The following is a 26,472-nucleotide window of genomic DNA, read 5'->3' on the forward strand; positions in this document are numbered from 1 at the left end:
AATAACAGACCATGAAGCTCAATTTCCTTTAACTAGTCGGATGAAAAGTAGGATGGGATTTATGTTATTTGTCATGAAGTGAATGAATAATGTAAACAAAATCACAAAAGAATGAGTATGGATCCTATCGAGGCAAATAGTGTTTCAGGAGTGCTTCATCTGAAAATACAAGTACATTTGTATTCATATAGTTGTTGAACCTGTAACACTATTCTTACTGATCGAATAAGGTGAGTTCTGAAGAAACTCCCTTATGCAACTCTATTTTCCAGCTTAAGTCTAGTAACTATGTATTTGAGAGTAACAAAACTATATTTCTTTGAAATATTCTATGGCAATTTTTAATAATTCAAATAAATCTCCTCTATTAAATAATATCAACGAAATTATGCTACACAGCACACTTCTACCAGAATCAATTTTCAATGTAGCATTAGCATCTCTTATGCAATCTTGTCCACACATCTCTGCTAATCTAACCAAGAGCTCCTCTCTCACTTCCTGTGTCTGGATGATTGCATGTGTTTGTATGTGTGACAAGAGGGGGAAAGAAGGCTAAAAGGGAAGAAGAGAAAAATGCCAGTCCACTGTGATGTGTCATCTAGGGAATAAGAATGGACAGTATAATTTATTTTCCTTTTCAATATATTTCTCATTTATATGAACAAATTAAGGTTCATTGTATATATGTAATAGATAAAATGATCTCTGTCATTTTGCTCATAAAATGAATTCAGTCATTTTATATATTATATATACACAGGTATGATATTCTCATAACACCTTGATTATTAGTTTATTAAAAAGTGACATAAAATATGTGATAATCTGACACTGTGCAAATTTTACCTGGTCAAACAAGCCACTGCTAGAAAGGCTAATTCCTTCCAGTGTCATTTATACTCCCAAATCATTGGGAATTTTTAATTCTCCAATGATGACAGAGATATTCTCTAAAATTCTTCCCCAATGGCATAAACCCAGACTATTCAGATAATTTGTTCTGAGTAACTCAATACATGAATTCAAACATAAGATTTAATGCACAAAAATTAAGTCTACACTATCTAGTTATTTTGGGTGCTCCCAATGAACTTTATTTTGTATCTCATATATGAAACACTAATGGAGGCTTAAGAAGGGAAGAAGTGCTGAACTGGAGAGCCAGTGAATCACATGCCCTCTTGACACTTAATGGCAAGCTTTCATCCCAGACACATAGGGGGATTCTTGAGGCCTGCAGTTGCATTCCTGCCTCTCAGGATAATCAATAAAATCTGGGGCAGGCAAGCCAGACAGGATCATTAGGGATTTATTCCAGATTGTGAATGTTGGACAAACTGGAAGAATGAAGGTCACATCAAAAGTATGGAGATGGAGAGAGTTAGCTGGATCATAGAAAGACAGCATGTTGTTGTCATAATCTAAGAGGACACCTAGACGCTTCAACTGGGGGGGCACATCCACCAGCATTTCCTTGTTGTTATGTCTCACCACGAAGTTACTATTGCATCGAGAGAAGACCCAGGAAGAGGCATTCTTGCCAATCCACTCATTCTTTGGAGCTGATTTGTAGGCAATACCAATTGCATACCTGAGACAGTGGAGAAGACAGAAAAGAATTTATGAATGATATGAATTCTGTTAGATGTTATTTAGGACCTAAGAGTGACTCACTATGTGCTTCTTCCTTTACAAGTTTACATTTACATATATAATGATAATATCACAAGAGCTTGTAAAGCCAGCAATTAGAATGATACAACACTTCTTATCTCCTAGCCCACTATATTTCCCATGATTTTATTTTTTAAAAGCTGGCCAAGTTTTCTAGGACTTGTTCTTAATGTCTAACTCTTATCCTTGACTTTTTGGTCCTTTAGCTGTCCTGTAGAATTGAATCTCCTAGGAACCTAACAGCAGAGAAGATGAGAGAAGAAAAGATCCACTCACCATGTTGAAGAACCCATGACCACCTCCCAGTAGTGGCAGCCACTGTCAATGAATATATTTCCTGCTGCCCCATAACACCCTGTTCCACTAAATCTCTCTGGGGTATGGCTTTTCTTCAGAGAGCTTTCATCCTTTTCCATCTGCAATCCATCGTTGGATATCTTCAACTTCTTGTGAGTCATTTTGGGATCTAGCTTAAAGGGTTGGCCTGAAAAAAGTAGAAGAAAAGGGGAAAAAAGCATGATCAAGCATTGAAGAACTGTGCCTTTCCCCATCCAAGACCATCATTAGCAGAGGAGCCTCAATATGATGTTGATCCGCGGGTAAGTGCAGATCAGCTGCACTTTGGATTATATTAAGGAAGTAGGCAAGATGACACAATTTGCAATTAAGAATAGAAGTGACTCCCCCTAAAATAACCTTCATGCAGGCATTATTTTCCCTCTGTGTGAAAAATGTGGGTCTCTCATATAAGTCCTTTCCTGGAAGCCCCATTTCTAAGCAAATGGGAGCTAGTAATTTCATATATTATGAAATTAAAAGGACCACAGAAAATCTCACATCCTCAAATATGCTTGGTACTTTGGTTTGTTTCAATGAATGGGTTAGGATTTGGGTAGATTTTTAAAGAGTGTTGCAATGTTTGAGGTAGGAAAGTCTCTGTTAATGACACAATTGTTCACAAAAGAAAAAACAACCTAGAAGAGCTCAGCAACAGGAGATGTTTGCTTTCTTGAAATTGAGGTGTGCATATAATTAGGCAACTTTGTTGCAATGGCTGCTCCATCATCAATGATGAAAGATAACATGTGTTTCACTGCAGAAACTCATAACCATATGATAAAAACACTGTCCCAGGCCCAGGAGCTGGGTATAGCAAGAGCTTTAGTATACAAAAAATATGCCTCTGTAGCAGACACCGTGTACTAATACAGTGTCTATTTCTTTTTTTTCTCTCTCTCTCTCATTCAGTCTTCCAGCCTTCCTTGCTGCTAGGGATAGCTAATAAGAAGGAAGCTCAAGTCAAACAGATTGGAAGAAATTTCCAGTTAAGCTTCTGTTTCCTGGATTAAAAGATTACCAACTTTTCCCTTCTTCCTCTTGTGAGGGAAGTAAGACTTCAGCAGTTGCACCGGCCATCTTGTGGCCTTGATGATAAACCAATGCACAAAGAAGGAGCTCCAGCCTTCCATGAGATCTCAGGGCTGCTATACTAGCTGTGAACAGGCTGCCCTCAGACTTCTTGCTATGTATGACAGGCAGTTAAAAAAAAAAAAACAGACAAGCAAATAAAGGAATACCACTATTTACTTAAGCTACTTGGAAATATTTGTGAGACTCTATCAGTTGTGATCAAGAGCATTCCTAGGAGATACGGCTTCTCTGTGGTAGAGCTTTGTAGATCACCATAAGTAATGCTCTTTAACTGAATTTTTTTCTCCCAAGCTTGGGAGACAGGAATGGAAGACAGAAAAACCCTTCTCTAACTTCTTTCCAAGCCACACACTATTCTATGTATCTTAGTCCACAAACACCCATGGGCACCAATAAATCCCACACACAAAGCACAGCAGTGGGCCGGGCGGTGGTGGCGCACGCCTTTAATCCCAGCACTCGGGAGGCAGAGGCAGGCGGATCTCTGTGAGTTCGAGGCCAGCCTGGTCTCCAAAGCGAGTTCCAGGAAAGGCGCAAAGCTACACAGAGAAACCCTGTCTCAAAAAACCAAAAAAAAAAAAAAAAAAAAAAAAAAAAGCACAGCAGTAAAGCGCCTCCACTCGGTACCACTGCTCTCACACATTACTATGGGAGTCTCTCAGGCTAACTGTCCTCCCTGGCACAGAGAGGAAAATGGGTCTTTCCTCCTAGAAGCTCACAACGTACTGTTTGTTTTTAGTCTGGTGGGTTCGCTGTTCCGGCTGCCCGCTTGATTTATGGCTTTCACAATAAAGATGTAGCGTGTCCCACTCTGGAGTCCATGCACTGTGTAATGGTTCTGTTTAATGTTGGGCACAATCATCCAGCTATCCACTGAATTATACAGGCCTGTGAAGTAGGAAAAGACAAAGGCATCGATCAACAGGTTAAAAAAAAAAAAGCAGGATTTCAAAACAAAACAAAACAAAAAACACTGAAAATCAATTATAACCCACCCATGTGAATTCATTTTGTTTTCTTCTGAGCCTTGAAAGATATAATGAGATGAACCAGCACTTAAGCTTTCATAATTTATTTATTTGCCACACACTTAGAATTGTGCCAGGCTTCTGGCATCTAGCAACCACTGACCAAAGCTAATTTATATCATTTTTCTGCCAAAGAACACAAGAATGGCCACTATTCTACATGGTCGAATTCTCACAGTTATGAACTCTCTGGATCTTTACTGCTGAAGTCTGTTTCTGTGCGAACTCAGTCTGGTATTTGCATGGATGGAAAAACTCCTGTACAGAGCTCAACGACATGAAAGCCCAGAGCAGAAAGGACACCTAGGCATGAATTTCCTTCATTTCACAGGGCAAACAAAGATGGAAGGAAAGTGACTCGCCCACCGTCATAGATGGTGCTCAAAGTAGAACCCTGTTGTGATCTTTTTATCCTACACCAGTGAGCTGTGCACTGTGTGTGGTGGGGGTGGGGGTGAATGGCCATAGATAGCCCTTTGTCCCTGTAAGATAGTGAGGATTCCAGAGTTATAGTACTCTGCTTTTCCACCCTCAGCTGCACCCTTACTTTCCAATTTGCTGGACTCCAAAAGAAGTCAAGATGGTATGGCAAAGCAGGACACAATCTGCTGGCTCAGATAGGACACATGTTAGCTCCTCCTGCCTTGATTCCCATATTCTTCCAGGGTCATGTGCTCCACAACTATGTTATTGTCCAAAAGACTTTTTTTTCTTCCCAAGCAGGAAAAAGGATCTCAAGAATGCTTTTGCTTTTGAAGATAATCTTGAGATTACAAATATTAATTTAAACAGGAGGAAATATATGTAATTAAAAGCAATTATTTGACTTATTCGGCTAGCTTTCAGTAAAATGAATTCCGATACTCTATTCTGTTGATGTTTATTTTATTTTATTTTATTTTTTTTGCTTCTCTCTCCTGTTATCTGTTTCTCAACTGGCATACAATTTTAAAACATACTTCTACTTGGAGATGGGGAGGAAAGGATAAGAAAAATAAGGACCAAATTTAGTCATTTTTATACAGCTCTAATGAAGGGTTTAGTGAAAATAGAAATTAGAAATCATGTTGTGAGTATCTTACACGGGATCTGATCAAGATATTCATAATTATTTTGAGGTAGGTAGGAAGGGCCTAAATTAGAACTAGAAAGTGAGAAATAAACTGGGCATGGTGGTACACATCTGTAATCCCAGCACCTCAGATGGAGAAGCAGGAGGATCAGGAGTTCAAGGTCAGCCTTGGCTATAGAGCAACTTCTAAGCTCAGCCAAGGCTATCTCAAAGCATCAAACAATACACAAACAAAAACAAAAATCATAATGGGGGACAAAAAGATGTACTAGAGAAGTAGCACAAGAATTGGTTGTGATGTAAGTGACTCTTGTGAAAAATGGATAAGGGCCAGAACAAAGCTTTGGCCTAACTGCACTATCATTGGATAGTATGAGCAACAAATCACAGAAGAACTTTTATCTCAAAGAGGAAACTATAGGGTCTCCCAAAAATTATATATACAATAAAGCAGCTACAGATATTCTTTACAGTCAAGTACCATGTACCATGTAGCTGCTAAAAAAACAGCAAGGAGGATGCTATGAGCTGATTGAGAATGATTTCCAGGAAATATAGTCAACTGAAAAACCCTAATTATAAAAGACTATATATATTATATAGCATTTTCAAGGGAAAGGTAAATAATAAATCATGTTACATTTTCTTGGATTTACAAAAACAATAACTATAGTAAGGACAACCTAGAAAAAAAAAGGTAAAAGGGTTGCCAGAGAAAAGGATAATTCTCAGAGTATAGTTCTTTGCATATTTTCCCTTTTAAGGAATTTTTCATTAAAATTAAATCAATAAATTCTAATTTCAAATTTGAAAAATACACATTAATCCAAGAGGTTAAAATTAAGTCAACAACAAGGGCTGGAAAGATAGCTCAGTGGTTAAGAGCACCGACTGCTCTTCCAGAGGTCCTGAGTTCAATTCCCAGCAACCACATGGTGGCTCACAACCACTTGTAATGAGATCTGGTGCCCTCTTCTGGCCTGCAGGGACACATGCAGGCAGAATACTGTATACATAATAGATAAATAAATCTTTTAAAAAAAATTAAGTCAACAACAACAATAGCACAGATGGGACTAAAGGCAAACTGAAACAAATTAAACCCACTGCATCTTAAAGGAATAATGACCATCAAAATTACAGTCGAGGGGAGACCATTTAAGTGATCCTCCAGGCAACTACATCCTCAGCCCCTGAGCAAATCAATTTTAGACACACGACAGGATTGAACAAATGCATTGATGTTGTTGAGACATAAGATTCTTACTGTGGAGAAAAGAGCGTACATATGGAATGAGAGAAGGCAAGAACTAACTTGTGGAGATGAGTTAGAACTGGGTGATCTTGCTGCGGAGGCATGTTGTCTGGCAGTTTTCCCTCACAAAAACATTCCCTCCAGGAGAGGGCAGGAGGCTTGTGAGAACAAAACATCACACCTCTGGGAGAACGGAACTGGGAAGATGCTTTAAGGCCCTTCCCCAGTTGTATAAAGGAGTGAGTAAGCAACTACTGGGGGAGGAGACTTTGACCAGCCAAGGTGTGATGGGAGAGAGCATTGAACTGCCTGCAAACTGTGCTCAGAACTGAAGGCTTGCAAACTGCCAAAGCCATGACCCTTGTTGGGGTGGGATTTTGAGCGATAAAGTTGCTTTTTTAAGCTATCCCTGCTTTTTCAAGTAACTGTTTACCCATACTCTTATAAGTTACATTGGTTCAGCAAGCTGAACTTTGGTTCAGTAATCTTTTGTGTATTGTGATTTCCCTTTCTGGGGTGGGTAGGTGGGGGGGGCGCTCCTCAGGAAAAGCCTCTCAGTCAACACTATATGACTTCTAAAATATGTGCAATTAGCCCTCTTTATCTGTGGGTTCTGCAAACAAGGATTCAATCAACTATAGATTTTAAGGTGTTTAAAAAAGATTTATTTATTTTTATTTTATGGGTGTTTTGCCTATATGTATATATGTGCACCAAGTGTATGCAGTACCCACAGAGACTAGAAGAGAATGTCAAAGCCCCTGAAACTGGAGTTACAGACAGGTGTGAGCTGCCATGTGGGTGCTGGAAAATTATTCTAGGTCCTCAGTAAAAACAGATAGTCTTCTTAATCACTGAGCTGTCTCTCCAGTCCCAACAAACTACAGATTTAAAGATTTGAGACAGGACATTACCATGTAGCCCAAGCTAGCCCGAAATATCCTATATAGACTAGGCTGTCCTCAAATTCGTGATCCTTTAACCTCAGCCATAGCCTCCCTGCATGTGCCAAGACGTCCGAGGCTAAAAATAATTTTCTAAATTATATCTGTATTGAACATGTGCAGTCTTTTTTTCATGTTATTCCCTAAAAATAGAATAACTATTTACAGAATTTATACTTTACAAGGCAGTATAAATAATCTAGAACTAATTTAAAGTATACAGGAAGATAGATATAGATTATATGTAAATACTACACCATTCCATGCAGGGATTTGAGCCTTGACGGATTCTGGGATCTTCAGGAGGTCATGTAAACCCACATGGATACTAACAGGCAATTATACATGCTTCCATATTTGCATATAGATGTGCACATATGTAGATTATATACACATGTATATGTGGCTTCCAATAGGCTCACATGCTTGAATACTTGGTCCCCAGTTGGTAGCACTATGTGGGTAAGTTTAGGAGGTATGGCTGGAAGAAGTATGTCACTGTGGCTTTTGAAAGCCATGTGCCATTCATAGTTCAGTCTTTCTGCTTCCTGTTTCAGTTCAAGATGTGAGTTATCAGCCTGATGCTCCTGCTGTCATACCTTAGTTATGCTGTTATAGACTCTAAGCCACTGGAATCATGAGTCCAAACAAACTCTTCTTCTGTAGGTTGTCTTTGTCATGGTGGTTTATCACAGCAACAGAAGAATAACAATTAAGTGTATTTTGTGTGTGTGTGTGTGTGACTAAGGTTTTAGTTTCTAATATAATTGTCCTGTAAAAAGTAACCAGGGCTCCTGGGAAAATAGCTGACTTGAAGGTTTGAGAAGAGTAAAGTTAAAATGAGTCTGTAATATTTTTTGTTAGGCCAGAAAGCAAAACAAAATGCTCACAAAAAGAATAGGAACATATGACATAACCCCTGGAGGTGCCTTTAACGGGTCTTGCTGACTAAATCTGGGACATTTACACAAGAAAAATGAAGGTACTAACGAATTCTAAATCATTGATGAAAATGCATCCACAAGTCTCTACTGATGAATAAATAAAAAGATGAAATAGGGAGATGCTTATGCTACACAGAAAAATAATTGAGTGACAATTTGTAAGTGTGGGAGAATGCTCAGCTGGAGAACTGTCATTCCACAATCATCATATAAAGTCTGTATAGAACAAAAATCATCAATTGGTGCCCAATCAGGGGTAAGAGTGGTGTGAGGTGGGATTGATGAAGAAGCAGGATTTTTTATGGTTTAAAAGCATCACTACACAGATTTCTTATTGGTAGTGGGGGCAGGGAGGAGGGGGAAACTAGAAATACATAATTTTAAAATGTCAAATAACATATTGGTCAGATAATCAGAATTAGCACCAGGAATGTAATGTAAATGGACATTGCATGCATCCAGAGATGATATCCTAAGAAGTACACTGTTATTGTTATATTCTATCATCTATGCTTTATTCCAGTGATGAATGCATGACCTGAATATAACTGTGAGGAAGCATCAGATAAATCCAAACTAAGAAACAATGTAAGAGGAAACAGGGTTGTGCAATGTAGCCTAGACTGGTCTTGAGCTGTAATCCTCCTGCTTGGAATTATTGATGTGCACCATCAATATGGACATTGTTTTAAAAGGCAAATGTAGTGGGTAGCCATTCCAGCTTTGATCTGGAAGTAATAGCTACCCACTACAGGCAAAGATTATCAAAGACAAAGAAGGACTGAGGAAGTCTACCAGGCTAAAGAAAGCCAAATATACAATAATTAAATGTAATGCTAAACCCTAGATTATCAAGATCAATGCTGGACTCTTTATATATTAAAATAAATATTATTGAATTAATTGTCAAACCTGAAATACAAATGGAGAGTTATATGAAAGTATTATGTGGTTGCTATATCTTTTTTTTTTTTTTTTTGAGACAGAATCTCATTATGTAGCCCCGGTTGACCTTGAATGCACAGAGGTCCACATGCTTCTGATATTAAATTTCTTAAAGTTGACAGATGTATAAAGGATTAGGGAACTTTGGAGAAGAGGAGGCAGGAATAATCTAAGAGCCAGAAGATAGGGAGCAGAGCTGTGACTCACCATCTTCTGGGCAAGACTCAGCCAGTGTAATCAGAACCCAGCAGGTGTGGATGCCTGCACTGAGTCTGCATAAGAATGGGCCCTTCGGAGCTCATGACTTTCTGTAGCCCCAGTTCTAGGGGATTTTTTGCCTTCTTCTGGCCTCACAGAACACCAGGAATGGTGCAAATGGATATATTCAGGCTAACACTCACATACATTAAATAAACAAATCCGGAAACAAAATAAAAAGGATGGGCCTATCACCAGTCAGGCGTGGATGGAGGAAGAGTACATGAACCTTACCCTTCACTATTTGATACTGATGGATTCAGGGAGAGAGATAATCACTGCCTTAAGGTATATACCCTCTAATGCCCCCACAGGGCTTAGATGGCCAGTTCCAAACTAATGGTCATACAGATGGTTCTGGTTAAATTAAATGGATCACAAAACAAAATCAAAAGTTATCATTCTGAGAAATGCCCTCATCAGGATGAGGGGGGTTGATAGAAATGTGAGATAAGAGAGGGTGTCAGGAAGAGAGCAATCACAATATTCTTGTTTACATGTATGAAATTGTCAAACACAAAAACAATCAAGTTTAAAGGACATTTCCTTATAGGAAATCTACATTGAAGAATTTAGGGGTGAAAAGAAGAGATGGAGGCAAATTATTCTCAAATGGTTCTTCAAATACAGAGATAATGGTAACAGATGAAAAAGTAAAAATATCAGCAAGCAAATATGGGTAAAAAGTACAGGGTGTTCTTTGTGCTGGTATTACAATTTTTCTTTAATTATGAAATCAGTGTGTGTGTGTGTGTGTGTGTGTGTGTGTGTGTGAGTGAGTGAGTGTGTGTACCAGAAGATAAGCCTGAGTGTCCTTCCTCAGGCACTATCTATTTTTTTTTTCTGAGGTAGAGTCTCACTGGCTTGGAACTAATCCTGTAGGCTAGGTTGTCTGGTCAGCAAGCCCTAGGGATCTATGCATTTCTACCTCCCCAGCACTGGGATTACAGGTGTACTACCATGCTGAGATGTATTTACATAGGTTCTGGGGACTGAACTCAGGGGCCCACTCTTTACCCGCTGAACTATCTCCCTCCCTACCATTCCTAAGTTTATAAAGGTAAATATACGATTTTGCGGTTAGCAGTAAGACTGGATGAAAGCACACCTCTTTCTCATGCAAAGGGAAATGCCCAAATAAGGAAATTTAACAGACATGTGTTTAAGGTGAGGTGTACATGTGTGGGGGAGACAACTGCATCAGTGGAAAGAAAAAGTAATGAAGTTCTGTCTTTGCTGCAATGTGCTACAGACTGCCTGACCAGACAGAAGTTATGGCCAATGGTCTTGTAATGCAAAAAACACTGAACCAGAAAGATAATGTAGCAACCAGGAAGATAAACACCTGTTGGAATTCTCATTCAACTGAGAGTACGGCCTGAAACCTTATTAATTGTGATCATTTAAATCTTAGAAGAGGCAGTAGAAAAGCTCAAAATAAAGGGGAACGTTAAGAGGGAAGGAGAGCATCCTCTTTTGACTTAACTTCAACCAACAAGAAAGAAATTTTGACCAGGTAGGGGGACATATGCCTATGATCCCTGTACTCTGGGAGTCTGAGGCAGGAGGATTGCTGTGAGTCTCAGGTTAACCAGGGTTCCCTGCCTCAACAAAAAAAAAAAGGAAGGGGAGGAGGAGAAAGAGAAGGGAGGAAGGAAGCAAGCAAGGAAGCGAGTAGGCAAGGAAGGAAGGAATTTCTAGATAATGTGAAAAAAGTCTCACTGAAATTCATTCAACAGTAGCAGGCTTCCCTGACTGATAGAACTGAGAATCTGAAGCATCATTCATATTTCTTTCTAGTAAAATGGTTATCCATTGCCTTTAATCCCAGTACTTGGGGGGCAGACGAAAGGGTGATAGGAATTCTAACCATGCCCCCATGGTTGTGCATGCCTGGTGGGACACTTAGTCATCTCCATCTAGTCATTTCCGGATCATACGTCCTGTGTAACCCATGCCCCATAGCTACATGGTCATGTAATCACACGGACGTGACCACATGATCTATGCGCATGAGTGGAATAGCCATGTGGGCCTGTGTGTGCAGGTGCAAGCTGGCCCTTAAAAGGCAGGCCCCGTGGTCCCCCCCACCCTCTTTCTCACACAAGTCCTTCCACAGGCCCGATCACATCTATCCCTTTCTCTTTGTCTTGATAAAACTCTTGTTAGTGGATTCTGTCGTGTTTCGTGACTTTTCCTCGCAGGGTAAGAGCACCGCTAAAAAACCATCAAAGGGAATCTCTGAATTCAAGGCCAGCCTTGTCTACACAGTGAGTTCCAGGCCAGCTAGAACTGCAGAGGGAGGATTCATCTTTTAAAAAATTACTCATTGCCATCTGAATTTTTGCTGCAAGGCTTTGCTTTTGTTCCTGTCCTGCTGAACTTTTCGGTTGATTTATGAAAGCACAGAAGTCAGGCTGAGAGGAAAATCAAATGTACTGGAAAGTAGAAACCAGATCTAAGAGGATCTGGCATGATAGGATGCAGAGTCAAGGATAACGAGACAAAATGTAACAGGCACACATTCAAAGGTGATGAGTTTGAGTTGAATGCAGATAGAACTTATCATATGTAGGATTCTTAGTTAAGTATATGCTTGGGAACATTCAGTAGTCAATGTGGCTGCCAAACAAGGTACAGAAAAAGAAGGAAGTGGCTTATGCACAAGAAACATAACCCATTGCTGACTGGGGATGCACCTGAGTTGGTCGAGTGCTTGCCCAGTATGAAGAAAGCCCTCGAGTCCTTCTCCAGTACTACATAAAACCAGATGTAGTAGTACATCCTAGCACTCAGGCAGTAGTGACAGAAGAATCAGAAGCTCAGTCACTCTCTGCTACACAGCAAAATCAAGGCCGGCCTGAACTACAAGAGACCTTGTCTCAGAGGAGGAAAAAAGACATAATTCATCTATCTTTTGGGGAAGTCAAACCACTTTTATTCACTTTTGACACAAAGCACATTTTAAAAGCACTTTGACCAACAGAAGATTGTCCATAAAAAGAAGACTAAGCTGATAAAAGGTCTGAAAAGCATATTGTATGAGGAGTATCAAAAGAACTAAAAATGTTGAGATATAAAAATGTAACTTTAGTAGTTACATATGAGTTACCTAAAATGCCTAAGGAACTGTTATGTGACAGATGGAATAAGTTTGTTAATGAGGCACAAAAAGATTAATTAAGGAACATCAAGCTTGAAGTCTGGCAGTCACAGGTTCCGATCTTGACCCCATCCTTTTGGAGTTCTATATCCTTGGGAAACTCACTTAGCTTGAACACCAATTTCTTCATATATAAAATTTGAGTCAGTACAATCTCTTTGAGAAGGCTAAGAGCACATGAGGACTAAATGAGAGAATATGAGTGAGAATGGCAGAGCAGAATGCACACAAGGCCTTACTTGTGTCGTTATTTACAAAGAGAAGCAGGCCCCTTCCAAGGAAGTACTGGAGATAATGTATACTGTCCAACAATCAAATGGATGTTTTCATGAAAGTGAACATGCCCTCACTAGCAACGTTCAAGCAGAGATGTTTACTTCTCTGGTAGAAGAGAAGATTAGGATTCCTTTAAGATACTATTAACTTTATCATTAGTAGCATTAGGCCTTCATTTACAAAGGATTCTGTTGCTTTGAAACCAGAGGTGACAGTTTTTAGGGTTGTCAATTCTCAGACCTGTTCTCAGTTTCTGGGAGGGGATTGCTCTTCCCCTATCAGGAAGGTAGACGACAGTTCCTGTCTTTGACACTGGCTTCCGGAACTTACAGAGGAAACTGGAAGAGGAAACTCACAGTAAGGCCTTTGAGCTTGTGACTTCATAATCTAAAGAGATGCCCAGGAACACATGATTACATGAGTCAAGTGGCTTAGATTGGAGCTGCATGAGGCGAGTGTTTTTTAATGTTTTACTCCCAAATATCTGCTTATCTCTCCTCCCCACTACTGTCACAAAACAGAATTCTGCCCATGAATTGTCACCAAATAGAAAAAGAAAGCCCACAAGGAGGGCATATTTGAATAAAGTCTGTTCATGTTGGTCTGTGAAGATAAACATCAATGCAAAGTACAAAGTAAAAGAAAATATGAATTTGTAGCTTTGCAAAAGCAACTGCTTGCATTCAGCTTTCTTTCTGCTTTGTTTCCTATTGTGGGATATTTGTACAGTGTGTGAAGATATATTGTTGTGATTGGCTTAATTAAGAACTGAACAACCAATAGCTAGGCAGGAGGTATAGGTGGGACTTCTGGGCAGAGAGAGGAAGAAGGAAGAGATAATAGAGGTGCAGGAGATGCCAGGAGACACGGAGAGGAAACAGGAAGTGCAAGATGGAAGAGAGATAACGCCATGAGATAGAACATAGATTACCATAAACAGGTTAATTTAAGTTATAAGAGCTAGTTGAAAACAGGTTCAAGCTAAAGGCTGAACTTTCATAATTAATAATAAGTCTCTGTGTCATTATTTGGGAGCTGGCCTGTGGGGCAGAAAAAGACTCATTTCAGTTTCCCTTGCTTTCTCTACCCCAAACCCCTCCCTCCCGTGAAATGAGGGGACCTTTCTGTTCAATGCCTACTGAGTGCAGTCAATCAGTTAAGTTCCTACTGTGCCTGGTCTCTCTCCAGTTCAACAGAAAGTGAACCCAACTTAACATGGAGGCTGAAGAACAGCCTTTTAAACATCTGTAGCTAGGATCTACTGATATTGCTTTTTTTTTTTTTTTTTTTTGACTCAGGCCTCGAAATTGCAATTCTACTACCTCAACCTCCTTCATGTTGGGGTTATCAACATGAGTCACTGTACCTGGCTCTGTCATGTTTCTATATTTACTGGAATTACTTGTGGAAATGCAGAAATAGTAAAGAGAAGAATGGCAGGGGCAGAAGACTAAGCTACAAGTTCATAGACACAAATAGGTTTAATAAAGGAAGCGATGGTCTTTGAACATAATTTTATCATGACAATGAAATGGGAGGTTCACACACATGGAATAGTGGTGACTTAGCTACCCAGGAACAAATATTAAGCAGCACTTGGATCAGTGGAGTTGTATGGACTGAGAAAAGGCTAAGGATTACATAACCCATTATGGCTGATCCCAGTGACTACCCAGCAAGAAAACACACAACTGGCTTATGAGCCATCAGTAATGTTTTACAATCCCCTGGGGAGCTTACACTGTCTATGAAAGTCTATACTAAACAACCTCACATGTCTTACAAACACTTGCCTCGTGGCGCACCGGCCAATCTTGAGCAGCTTACTGCTTCCTTACATTTCCTTATCTCTGGCCACAGGCCCCAACTACACCATGACTTACTGATGAAGTTAGCCTGGCCAGTGAATATGGTGTACTGAAGCTCATAGGAGCTGATGCTGAACTCATCATCCGAGATCCAATGGACTGTAATGGTGTCATGGGAGGCAGTACAGAGTTCTTCTCGGATAGATGGTGGGTTTGGGGCTGAAAAAAAAAAACATAAAGAAAATGGTAAGGAAGTACCTTGTCTCTTCAGAAGAGGTAGGAGTTTTTGTTTCTTGTGTTATTTTTTTTCAGCTGTGAGGATTAAGCCCATGCTAGACAAGCCCATCTAGACAAGCACAGTACCACTGAGTAACATCCCCAGCTCTGGAGAAATTGTCTTAATAGACAAACTTTGGCAAGAACCATATAGACTAAAATAATGTGCTGAGACCTCAAGCTCTCCCCAACCACTTTCGTGGCAAATATATAAGACTAAGTAATTGTAATGACTTCTCCACTTTTTTAGAATGCCTGTCAAAACACATATGTATATAGCAAAGCAATACTGTTTTCTTGTTATATGCACTTCAACTTATTTTTATTTCAAAATAATCTTCTCCTAGACATTTGACAGTATTTAAAATGCAAATTAATAAGAATTTCCCACTGTAAAATGGGCATTGCCGTATAGATTTGTTATGAAGAATAATGATACAAAGTTAATATTTAGTGTCTGGAAGGAAGGAGATAACAAATAATAGCTGCATTGATACAATAACAATATCACTTCAAACAATAAGGTTGTGTGTATGTAGATTTTTCTCAAGAAACAAATATTGAGTAATCCTGAAAGTACCAAGCATTCTTAATAAGCTGGTTTCATCTTTTACTTTGCATTGCTTATGGATATTTATTAGTCTTTATTTCAATCAGTTTAACCATTGTAGCTTCTGACACCTATTTGTTGTGAAAAATTTGTCTGGAAAACTAATTCTGAGTCCTAACAGCTTAGGGAAATGATATGATACTTTATAAGAAACAAATCTGACAAATTTGTTTTGATAAAACTTATTTTTTGCTGCTACTGAGGACTGAACTATATGAAATACTGGTTGAGATCCCTGCCAATGAGTCATAGCCCCTAAGATGTCCACTTTTCTTTTATGTAACATGAACTAAAATATATTGTTTCTAAAAAGGTACATGTGGTCTACAACCATACTACCCTGAACATACCTGATCTTTTCTGAAAAGGTACATGTGTTATGTAAAGCTTATTTAAAAAATTCTCTTCGTAAATCTTTTCCTTTTCAGATTACTTTAGACTAAAAGGGAACAGAAAGAAAAAATGGGAAGGAAAGCACAGTACATTCACACCTGTTAAATAGTCTAGCCCCTCCAATAGTTTCTTTTCTCTAGAAAAATCTAAAGCAAAGTTTTCAAAGGCATCATTAAAATTGATGTCTGGAATCAGAACTTGAGAAGATGCAGTTGCCATAGCGACCCTGAAAAGAAAAAGAAAAAACATCAATATACATCAAAATAGGCTTGGAACCTTCATCTAGTGTTTGATTTCTGATTTAACGAGGTAAAAATAAATCACTTGGAAGTGAAAATACTATATCTCTGCCTTTCCAACGGAAACAGTTTCAATTTTAATCGTAAGGAACCAATTAAGAGTTGTACCATATTTATACACATATGTTCACCCCTCAAACACACTCCTCCATTCTGTCTTAATTTTGAGAAGTAAATACAGGATTTTTTCCCCTCTGCATCATTTTCCATCTGGCAGGCAGCATCAAAGTAGACCTCTGCTGGCTTGGTAAGAGCAGTTTAAGATTGTTTTTCTACATCTCTTTTTTCATGCTAACTGACAAACCAACATGCTGGATTAATGCCTTCCCATTAATACTATTCATTATTTTATCTTTTACAACATTTATATTTCATTATATTATTCTCTGACTGCATAATACTGTGATAATTTCATGTCCCAAATGAGTTCTTTCCTTCTTTCCCATCTATTTATTTATTTATTTATTTATTTATTTATTTATTTATTTATTTATTTATTTGAGATAGAGTATCATGTATTGCAGGCTAATCTTGAACTTGCTATACAGCCAAGAATAATCTTGAACTCCTGATTTTCCTACTTCCATCTCCTGAGGGTCAGGAAGATGGACATGTGCCACCATGTCCAATTTAGGATGTGCTGGGGATTCAACCCACAGCTTAGTGGATGCTAGGCAAACACTCTGCCAACTGAGTTACATCCTTGGGTTCATCTCCCCAACTACTCTGAAGAGACCCAGCAATAAGGATCCTATTGTGTATCACTTATATCGTCTTCTATAGTTCCTAAAACAATGTTAGACATATAGTGAATAAATATATGTTAAATGACTAACTGAATGACTTACAACAACAATATGATGCTAACGTTTATGGAATGCTTAGTATATACATAAGGCACTGTGCATGAAAGTGAAAATTTACATAAATTATCTAATTTTCTCCTTACCACAATGTTATGTAGTAGATGTTATTTCCATTTTGTAAGTGAGGAAGCATGCACATTTAAAAGCTAAGTAAGCTGCCAAGATCACACACAATAGTAAAAGTCAAAATTTAATTGAATCCATATCCATTTGATTCTAAACTCTGTTTCCATAACCATTTATTTATTCCTAATTTTAAGTGTACTTTTTATGTATGTCAGCAATTCTTCTGATCCCATGATTAATCAGACTTATCTAGGGGAGCTTTTACAAAAATAGTCAGGTTTCAGTCCTGTATCAGACCTTCTAAATCAGAGTCAATGAAGGTCCTTGTGCATACAAATGGCAAGATGGAAGAAAACATTACCTTGGAAACACTATGTATGTTCTAGTGGACAGAAGAGGCATGGAGTAGAGTAAAATCAGAACAGAATTTTTTTTATACTGAGCCGTTTGTAAAGGGATGAGGAATTGAGCAAAAACATATACTCTGCTGCATATCTATAAACAATAGCTCTTGACTATTTCTGAAAATGAAGATGTTTCTGGAATATACTACATGACAGTATAAATAAATAAGCGATAAACTCAATACAAAGACAACTCTCCCAGAGGAAGTTACTTTGTTGTTGTTGTTGTTGTTGTTGTTGTTGTTGTTGTTGTTGTTGTTGGAGACAGGGTTTCTCTGTGTAGCACAGGTTCACCTGGAACTCACTCTGTAGACCAGGCTGGCCTCAAACTCAAAGATCCACCTGCCTCCGCCTCTGCCTCAGTCTCTGCCTCCAGAGTGCTGGGATTAAAGTCGTGTGCCACCATGTCTGGCTGGAAGTTACTTTTAAGCCATGATCTACATGATGAATACTTAACAAAGGCTAAATATGTTCCCCCTTGCTTAAAGGGTAGAGAGTGAGGCAAAATCGTGTAGTGTATTATATGATCTGTTTTTAGCTTAGACCTTTAACCCAAGAATAATAGGAGCCATTGGAGCAATTTAGATAAAGGAGTGATATGCCTACATTTATGTTTTAAGAGCAGTTTTAAAGCTATACTGGAGGGAAGTCAATCAGATCTTTTAAGTCCCCTAGGAATAAGCAGTAAGTGACGTAGTAATGAGGTGGGATAGCAGGGCAGGAAAATTAAGGGATGTCTGCTATAAGCCTTCAACTGTTAAGGGATCTCACAATAACAACCCCATTTACAATAAAAGGCATGTCTTAACACCCTTGTGTAACCTGTAGAACCCCTGGTTTTGCCTTATCAGGTTGCAATCTTACCCAAGGCTCCTACAGACACATTCCATTATTTCACTTATCAAAAAGGAGAAAAGAGACAGAGTAGAGGCGTTTCTTTTGAAACACCCCAAGCTATATAATTCAAAAGCCTCTAAAATCTTCTATTCAGCTACTGCTAAGGCATTCAGGGGGAAGGCTTTCTTGAGAAGCCCAAACTCATGCTCTTGACTGTATTGTATCCTTTTCCCAAGCACCTTTCTTTCTATTGACACCCACGTTCACATCTATGTTAAACTTCCTTCCTAATACACTCCAATTCCGCTTCGTATTGACTCGGCCTGAAATTCTTTTTGTAGTCAAGAACCTTGTCTTCACTTGAGTGAAGGTCTCTGAAAAGCGCTCCTTAGGCTGCTGCAGGTGACAGTGTAGTGCTGTGTTTTCTGCCCGAGATCACTGTGACAGGCACGAGAGTGCAAACAAAACTGAAAGGGGCGGATTAAGCAGTCAAAAATCTCTGGGTTCAATCCTCTAATTGACTCTACACACACACACACACACACTTGAAAAACTTGATTCAAAAAATATGAAAACAATGGGGCCAGTGAGATGATCAGTGGGTAAAGGTGTTTGTCACCAAGCCTGACTCCCTGAGTTTGATCTCCAGAACTCACACTGTGAAAGGAGAGAATCAACTCTCATAAGTTGTTTTCCAATCTCACTCCTATGAGTTCACACACATACCCACAAAGAGACATAAATAAATGAGTGAAAAACAAGCAAAGAAATAAATGTAAAAAAATAAAACAACAACATGAAAACAAGCCGGATGTGGTGGTGCATACCTTTAATCCCTGAACTCAAGAGGCTGCAGCAGGAAGATTTCTAGGATTTGAGGCCAGCCCATACTAGGGAGTTAGTTCTAGGTTAGCCAAGCCTACACACTGATACCCTGTCTCAAAAATAACAGCAGCAACAACAGCAGCAATAGTAACAATGTCCTATGGGGACAATAGCTGACAAGATTTTAAAGAGCAAGTACATAGCAGAGCATGTTGGCACACACCTGGAATCCCAGAACTCAGGAGGTTGATGCAGAAAGATCACGAGTTCCAGTCCAGCCTGGGCTACATAACAAGATTCTGCCTCAAAAAAAAAATCCAAATACATGAGAAATTGAAGAAATGAAAATTATGATTAAAACACATTTAGATTACAAGTAAAGATAATATAAGAGCTTTTATGTCTATACTAAACAATGCCTACATGAGGCAAAATAAAAAGACAGGGAAAATTTGGGAACATGAGAAAGGCAGGGCCTCTCACCCAGAAATCAAAGGCTTCTTGCCAGAAATGAAGGAAGTATTTTAGCACAATTAACAACTGCTTGACTTTCTCACTTCCCAGCTGTAAACCTGTATTTTTCTAGAATCTCACTAGAAAGCCCATTTACAGAGAAAAGGCATGTATTAAGCCCCTTGCAAAACCAAAGTGTCTTCTGGTTTTACCCATCAGATGAGAATTCAGTCCAAGGCATCTCCAGAGCCACCATATATAACCTCAGTTCTTTAAAAAAAGAGAAAGAGAGAGGAAAAAGGTTTCTTAGCTAGTAACCTCTCTAAGCTGTAACTGAGAGCCACCACAATGGTATATATGGTTAATGCTATATGTATGTCTCCCTTGTGGAGCCCATATCCACAACTTTGGTACGCTTTATTTTCTATGACTCTTCCTTGAAGAGCCCACACCTATCCTCTGTGTATGTCTTATTTTCTGTGACTCCCTTGAGGAGTTCATATCCATACATGGCTGTCTTTTCCTCTCTGTAACTCTCTTAAGGAAGGTCACATTCATGCTCTTGGGTGTGCCTTTGTTTTCATGGGTACCTCTTTCTCCTAACCCTTGTGCTTAATGTCATATTAAAATATCTTTAACAAAATCTCCAATTCTGCTTCAGCATACTGGCTAGTTTTGAAATTCTTTTCTACATCAAATCCATGAATCCTGGTTGGTCTAGAATGAGGTCTCTGAAAGTTTAGGAGAACTCTTCAGGCTACTGAGGATAACAGTATGGAGCTGTATCTCAGTGCTGATGTACATATCTTATTGGAACTGAAATTGATAGATATGTCAGAGAATAACTGTATATCAAAACAGTATATAATTAAATATTTGTTGACACTAATTCCACTTCATAAAAATTAAAAAAAAATATTCATCTATTTATTTGTGTGTGTGTGTGTGTGTGTGTGTGTGTGTGTGTGTGTGCAGGTATATGAGTCTATGCATTCATGAAGACACCAGAAGAGGATGTTGAGTCCTCATCTATCATTATCCACTTATTCCTTTGAGATAAGATCTCTCCCCAAACATGGAGTCCATGTTTTTCATGTGTACTAGAATCCAGGCAGTTTCAGCAATCCTCCTGTCTCTGTACCACTCAGAGTTGGGATTACAGACATGGGTAGGCCAATTATCTTGTGTGGGTGGTGTGATTTTTTTTTTCAGAGATTCACCAGGCTCTGCCTCTTGAGTGCTGGGATGAAAGCATGTACCATCTCTTGAGTGCTGGGATTAAAGGCATGCGGCACCACCACCCGGCAGTGTGATCTTTTTTTAAAAAAGATTTAATTATTATGTATACAGTGTTCTGCCTGCATGTATGCCTACATGCCAGAAGAGGGCACCAGATCTCATTATAAGTGGCCGTGAGCCACCATGTAGTTGCTGGGAATTAAACTCAGGACCTCTGGAAGAACAGCCAGTGCTCTTAACCTGTGAGCCATCTCTCCAGCCCAGGTGGTAGGATCTTAACTCTAGTCTTCATGATTACACAGAAAGTGCTCTTAACTTCTGAACCATCTCATCGGTCCCCTTCATAAAATTCTTACAAAACAAATAACTGAGATGCATGCAATGATACAAATGCTCTCAGCATACCATATATAACCTAATTCTGTGTTTATACATTAGCATCTCATGGCAATATTTCAAAGCCTTGATCATCACACAAGATCATCAAATAAGTGTTGGAGGAGTATATGTCTCCCAGCTAAAATTTAATTTTATGTAAAGTGATAGTACCTTAATACAATACAATGAATAAGAATAGGGATGAATTTCAGATTCTGTGAGAGACCAGAGAAAAAGATATTTATATTGGGTAGACGATTCTCAAGTGGTATCACATGGATAGTCATTTTCCATGCACTTGAGCCCATGAAAAGATTTACATAGAGATTTGGGAATCATCAACATAGCATTTGATCATAATTAAATGGAAATTGAAGCTTTAAAAGCTAATGGATTTGTAAGGAAAACTGTGTGCAGGGAGAAGAAACTGTCCTCATATTGAATCAGGAAGAACAGTATCATTAAGGAAATAGATCAAGGAAGAGCTGCTCTCAATGATGAAAGAAGAAAAGAAAGAGAAATAAAGAAAAGGAAAGAAAAGCAGACAGGTAACGGGAATTTTTATGAGAGACAAAACAGGGAGATTGCAAGTAAACGTGGTCAGTAAGGACACATGCTCCTGAGATACCAATAAGATGAAAGGCAAAGATGAAACAAAGAAGCATCTTTTATATTTAGCAACAAGGTCTTCTTTTGGTGACCTTGAAAAGAACACTTTCAATAATGTTAAGATGGGAGAAAACATTTCAGAGGCCTGCAGAGTAAGGACAGTTAAATATAGTGGTTTCAATATATATTTCATTTCTGCTTTTCTAATATCCCACTGGAAGGAAAAAGAATAAAAATGGCCTAAACCCACAAAGACAAAGAGAATGAAACAAATAGATGCCAGCAACTAAGAGATTGTCAACAAATGTTTGGAAGCTAGAAAGGGACAGATGTTCAGTAACCAACAACAGACCAGAGGAAGCTGGATGAGGAAGCCAACAACATCGAGCTCATTTAGTGACACAAAGATGAAAGTTTGCATGAAGACCAGCAAGAGCTACAGATCCACTCAGCCTGCCCTTTCCTTAGCCTGGCAGGAGATGTGAGGTTTACTTCGGCAGAGTTTTGACATTTTACTTAAAAAAAAAAAAAGTCTGGAATGTCTCAGTCTCCTTCCCTGCTTGGCCTCTAGAAGGCTGACAGCAGGGCCTATAAGCCTGCCCCACTCCATATACTTCATGCACACTGCCTCCCCAAAGCAGGAGGGTGCAGGATTCCTTCCAAGGGAAACAGACCCAAAAGAAAACACCTACAGAACTGACAGCCGAGATCCAACAATAAAAAGCTGGCACTCTGTCTTATAATCCTACAGCAAAGTTCACTAAGCAACAAATTGCCCCCGCCCCCTCATAGCTTCCCAGCACCTTTCAGTGCTGAAATTTAAAAGGGAAGTCAAAAGTTTACCAGTTATTCAGGGAAGTACAGAAAGTGATGTAATGGGCCTGGCTGGAGAGGAGATACTATACAGACACTTGTGCCTCTCCCTTTGGCTACCAGAGAGCCGAAACAATGAATCCCAAAGAATTATCATTTCCCCAAGAATCCTGTGCTGGGTATAGGGAAAGGCTTAAGTGCTGGTGCCAATCAGAGGAACTTGCCTCCTAGAAAAATATTTCACACAGTTCTGATATCTTAACCTATGTATATCTCCTGACTTTTGTTTCATCTTTTCTATAACACTGGAACTCTGAAATAGAAGGACTGAAAGAATATAGAAGTCTTTCCATGTTTTGGCTAAACTCGTAGTAAATTAATTTTCATTTAGCATCAACTTGTCTCCTAAATGCTTTTAAAAAGTGGCATATTTATGAATCTACGTGCCCATAAAAGAGGAATAAACTTGAAGAAAACTAAGACAATGCAGGGCTTCTAAAGACATAAGCAAATAGTTTATAAAAACAAAATAACAATAGAATGCTAAGAAAGAAACAAGGATCATTTTCCACACACTTGAGCCCATGAAAAGATTTACATAGAGATTTGGGAATCATCAACATAGCTGTGCTCTAATGAGGGTTGAGAAATGCACTGCTCTATGGGTATGGCAATAACTCATTAGGACTCATTTTAACACTATGGCCATTTAGCAGAACAACAGTACAATAGGTCATTGCCAAGGGATTATGACCTATCTAACCACAGATTCTTGTCCCCATTAATGATTCCAGGTATGAATTCCATCTCATGAAGCAGGCAGGCCTTTGATCCGAAGCAGAAAGAGATTGGTTACACCCATGGCATTTGTGCCACTATTTTACCAGTGGCTGTATCTTGCCAAGCCAGTCCTTATTGTAGTTCCCGGAGTTCACAGTTCAGTGATATTGATAATTACTTTTCTCTTATAGTAGTTTATATAGTACTTTCCATCAATTTGAAAGCAGGCCAGTACCTGCTTAATTTCTACATGTTTTATGATTCAAGTTATGTGGTGTCTTCAGCAATAAATTCTCAGCACCGAGTTCTGCAGAATAACCAAGAGCAATGGCAATAGTCTATAATGTTCTTCAGGATCTATGGGATCCCACTGACCATAAATTCCAAAATAGATAACCCATTCCTTTGCACTGAGTTTTTTTGATGTGTTAGGCTGTGGTATCTAGTTGGGGTGTTATCCCCCTATTATAGAGTACCTTCATTTAAACTCTTTCTATTGCCATATACATATATATATTTCTACTATAGGATTCTAGATGATATTTTCTTACAGTAGATAGCAATCAACACTGAGACCCACATGTGGTCAACATGCAAAGAATAGGAGACTATAGAGTGCTTATCCCATTTAGGATGCCTATATGATAATCCTCTCCTCAAGGATCATGGATCTTCAAGGAAGAGTGGACGTAACAAATTTTAAGAGTCAGAAGTAAGGAAGGACTTCAAAGAAACTGTTTTCTGGACACAACAGGGCCGTTGCACATATGAACTCAACAGTTCTCACAGCATGCCCAAGACATGCACTAACTAGTTCAATTCAGACAAAAATCTCAGTATGGAGGAGGGAAGATGGGCATGGAGTCCCACCCCTACCTGAGGAGCTATTTGCATTTAATAGCATTTGATAGAGATGGAATGTCAGTTTTCTTTAATGGTGCAAACTCCTGGTCTGTCAGCCGTATTACAGGGCAGGATGCACATCTAAGAGTAGCACAAACTGTACATGATTGATGAGCAAAAAGAAAGACTATGAAATTGGGTGGCTAAGGAGGTGGAGGTGAATATGAGAAAAGTTGGGGGAGAGGGTGAATATGATAAAAATACAATGTATGAAACTCTCAAGGAATTAATAAAATGTTTGTAAGTAAAAATACGAATGCTGAAGGTTTAATTTTAATAGAAAGATGGACATAAAATTAAGAAAGTCAACTATGGCAGTTCATGCCTTTATTCTTAGCACTCAGAAGGCTGAGGCAGGAGTGTTGTTCAGAGTTTGATGACAGTTTGTGTGGCAGAGAAAGTTCCATGTAAAAACAGCTAAAATTGAGACCCTGTCTCAAAAAGACAAAAAATTGCATCCTACCTCATGTCTGGAAATATTCCTCCTGCTTTTATCCTCTAACAATTTTAGTGTTTCGGGTTTTACATTAATATCTTTGATCCATTTGGAGTTAATATTTATGCAGGGTGAGAGGTGGAGGTCTAGCTTCACTCTTCTACAAGTGGATATTCTTTTTTCCAATCACCATTTGTTGAAGAGACTGCTTTTTTCCCCTCCAATATGTATTTTTGGCATCTTTGTAAAAAATCAGGTGGCTGTGGCTGTATGGGTTCATACCTGGATTTTCTATTCTAATTTTATCAATCTATGTTTCTGTTTTTGAGTCAGGGATCATTTTAGTTAGTTATTCTAGTTAATATGGCTCTGTAGTATAACTTGACCAGTCATTCAAGAAATAATGTGAACGATGGATAAATGGGACCTCATGAAATTTAAAAAAAAAATGCCTACCAAAGGAAATAGTTAACTGAGTAATGAAACAGCCAACAGAATTAGAGAAAACATTTGCTAACTTTATATCATCTGAGGGCTAATATCTAGACTATACAAAGAACTCAAAACACTGGACAACAATAAATCAAACAATACAATCAGTAAATGGGTTTATGACATGAATAGTTATCAAAAGATAAAATGTGGGGGCTGGGGTGGTAGCTCAGTTGGTAAAGTGCTTACTCAACATACATGAGGACCTGAGTTCAGTCCTCAGAACCCACATGAAAAAAATAGCCAGATATGGTAGCCTACACTTATTATTCCAGTGCTGGGAAGGCAGATTTGTAGAACCCTGAGGCTCAGTGTCCAGCTAGCCTAACCTACTCGGTTAATTCTAGGCCAGTGAGAAAGCACATCTCAAAAGACAAAATGGATGGAGACTGAGTAATGGCACCTAAGGTTGTCCCCTGCTCACCACATGTGCACACATATAAATACACATGTGCACCTTCATACACATATGCATGCATATATACACACAGATCAAATCCAAAAATAGAAAGATGAAATACAAGCAGCAACAATCATGAAAAAAAATTCAACTTCACTAGCCATAGAAAAATGCAAATAAAAACTACATTGTGATTACATCTTATCCAAGTCAGAATGATAGCCATTTAAAAAATGATAAATTCTGGCCAGGAGATGGATAAAAGGAAACTCTTATATAGTGCTAGTGGGAATGTAAACTAGTTATAAAAATCAGTATGGAGGCTACTCAAGAATCAAAAATAGATCTACCATATGACCCAGCTATAACATTCCTGGGTATTTACCCCAAGGACTCCAAGTCAACATATCACAGAGATTCTTGTATATCAATGTTTACTGTAGCACTATTCATAATAGTCTAGTTATGGAATCAACCTAGGTGCCCAACAACAGGAGAATGAAGAAAATATGATATATATGCACATGTGTGTTTAACGCATATATTAATGTATTTTGGGGGCCATAAAGAAAAATGAAGCTATTTTATTGGT

General features: G+C 38.7%; 1 protein-coding gene across 4 annotated transcripts in view; it reads right to left on the minus strand.

The window, feature by feature from the left end:
* Positions 1–321: 321 nt before the first annotated feature.
* Positions 322–26,472, minus strand: part of Mid2 (midline 2) — a 106,044-nt gene continuing 79,893 nt past the window's right edge. For 3 of the 4 annotated variants that reach the window (XM_015992229.3, XM_015992218.3, XM_076562182.1), the window contains 5 exons: positions 16,179–16,306; positions 14,787–15,020; positions 3,835–3,996; positions 1,954–2,161; positions 1,058–1,594 (listed from right to left, as the gene is read on the minus strand). In XM_015992229.3, the coding sequence (XP_015847715.1) occupies positions 1,192–1,594; positions 1,954–2,161; positions 3,835–3,996; positions 14,787–15,020; positions 16,179–16,306 (1,135 nt within the window). In that variant the 3' untranslated portion in view covers positions 1,058–1,191. Of the gene's footprint in view, positions 1,595–1,953; positions 2,162–3,834; positions 3,997–14,786; positions 15,021–16,178; positions 16,307–26,472 lie in introns of all 4 variants that reach the window. The other variant, XM_006970308.4, reaches the window with a different exon arrangement.

The sequence above is a fragment of the Peromyscus maniculatus genome, chromosome X (assembly GCF_049852395.1).
Source record: "Peromyscus maniculatus bairdii isolate BWxNUB_F1_BW_parent chromosome X, HU_Pman_BW_mat_3.1, whole genome shotgun sequence".
Lineage (NCBI taxonomy): Eukaryota > Metazoa > Chordata > Mammalia > Rodentia > Cricetidae > Peromyscus > Peromyscus maniculatus.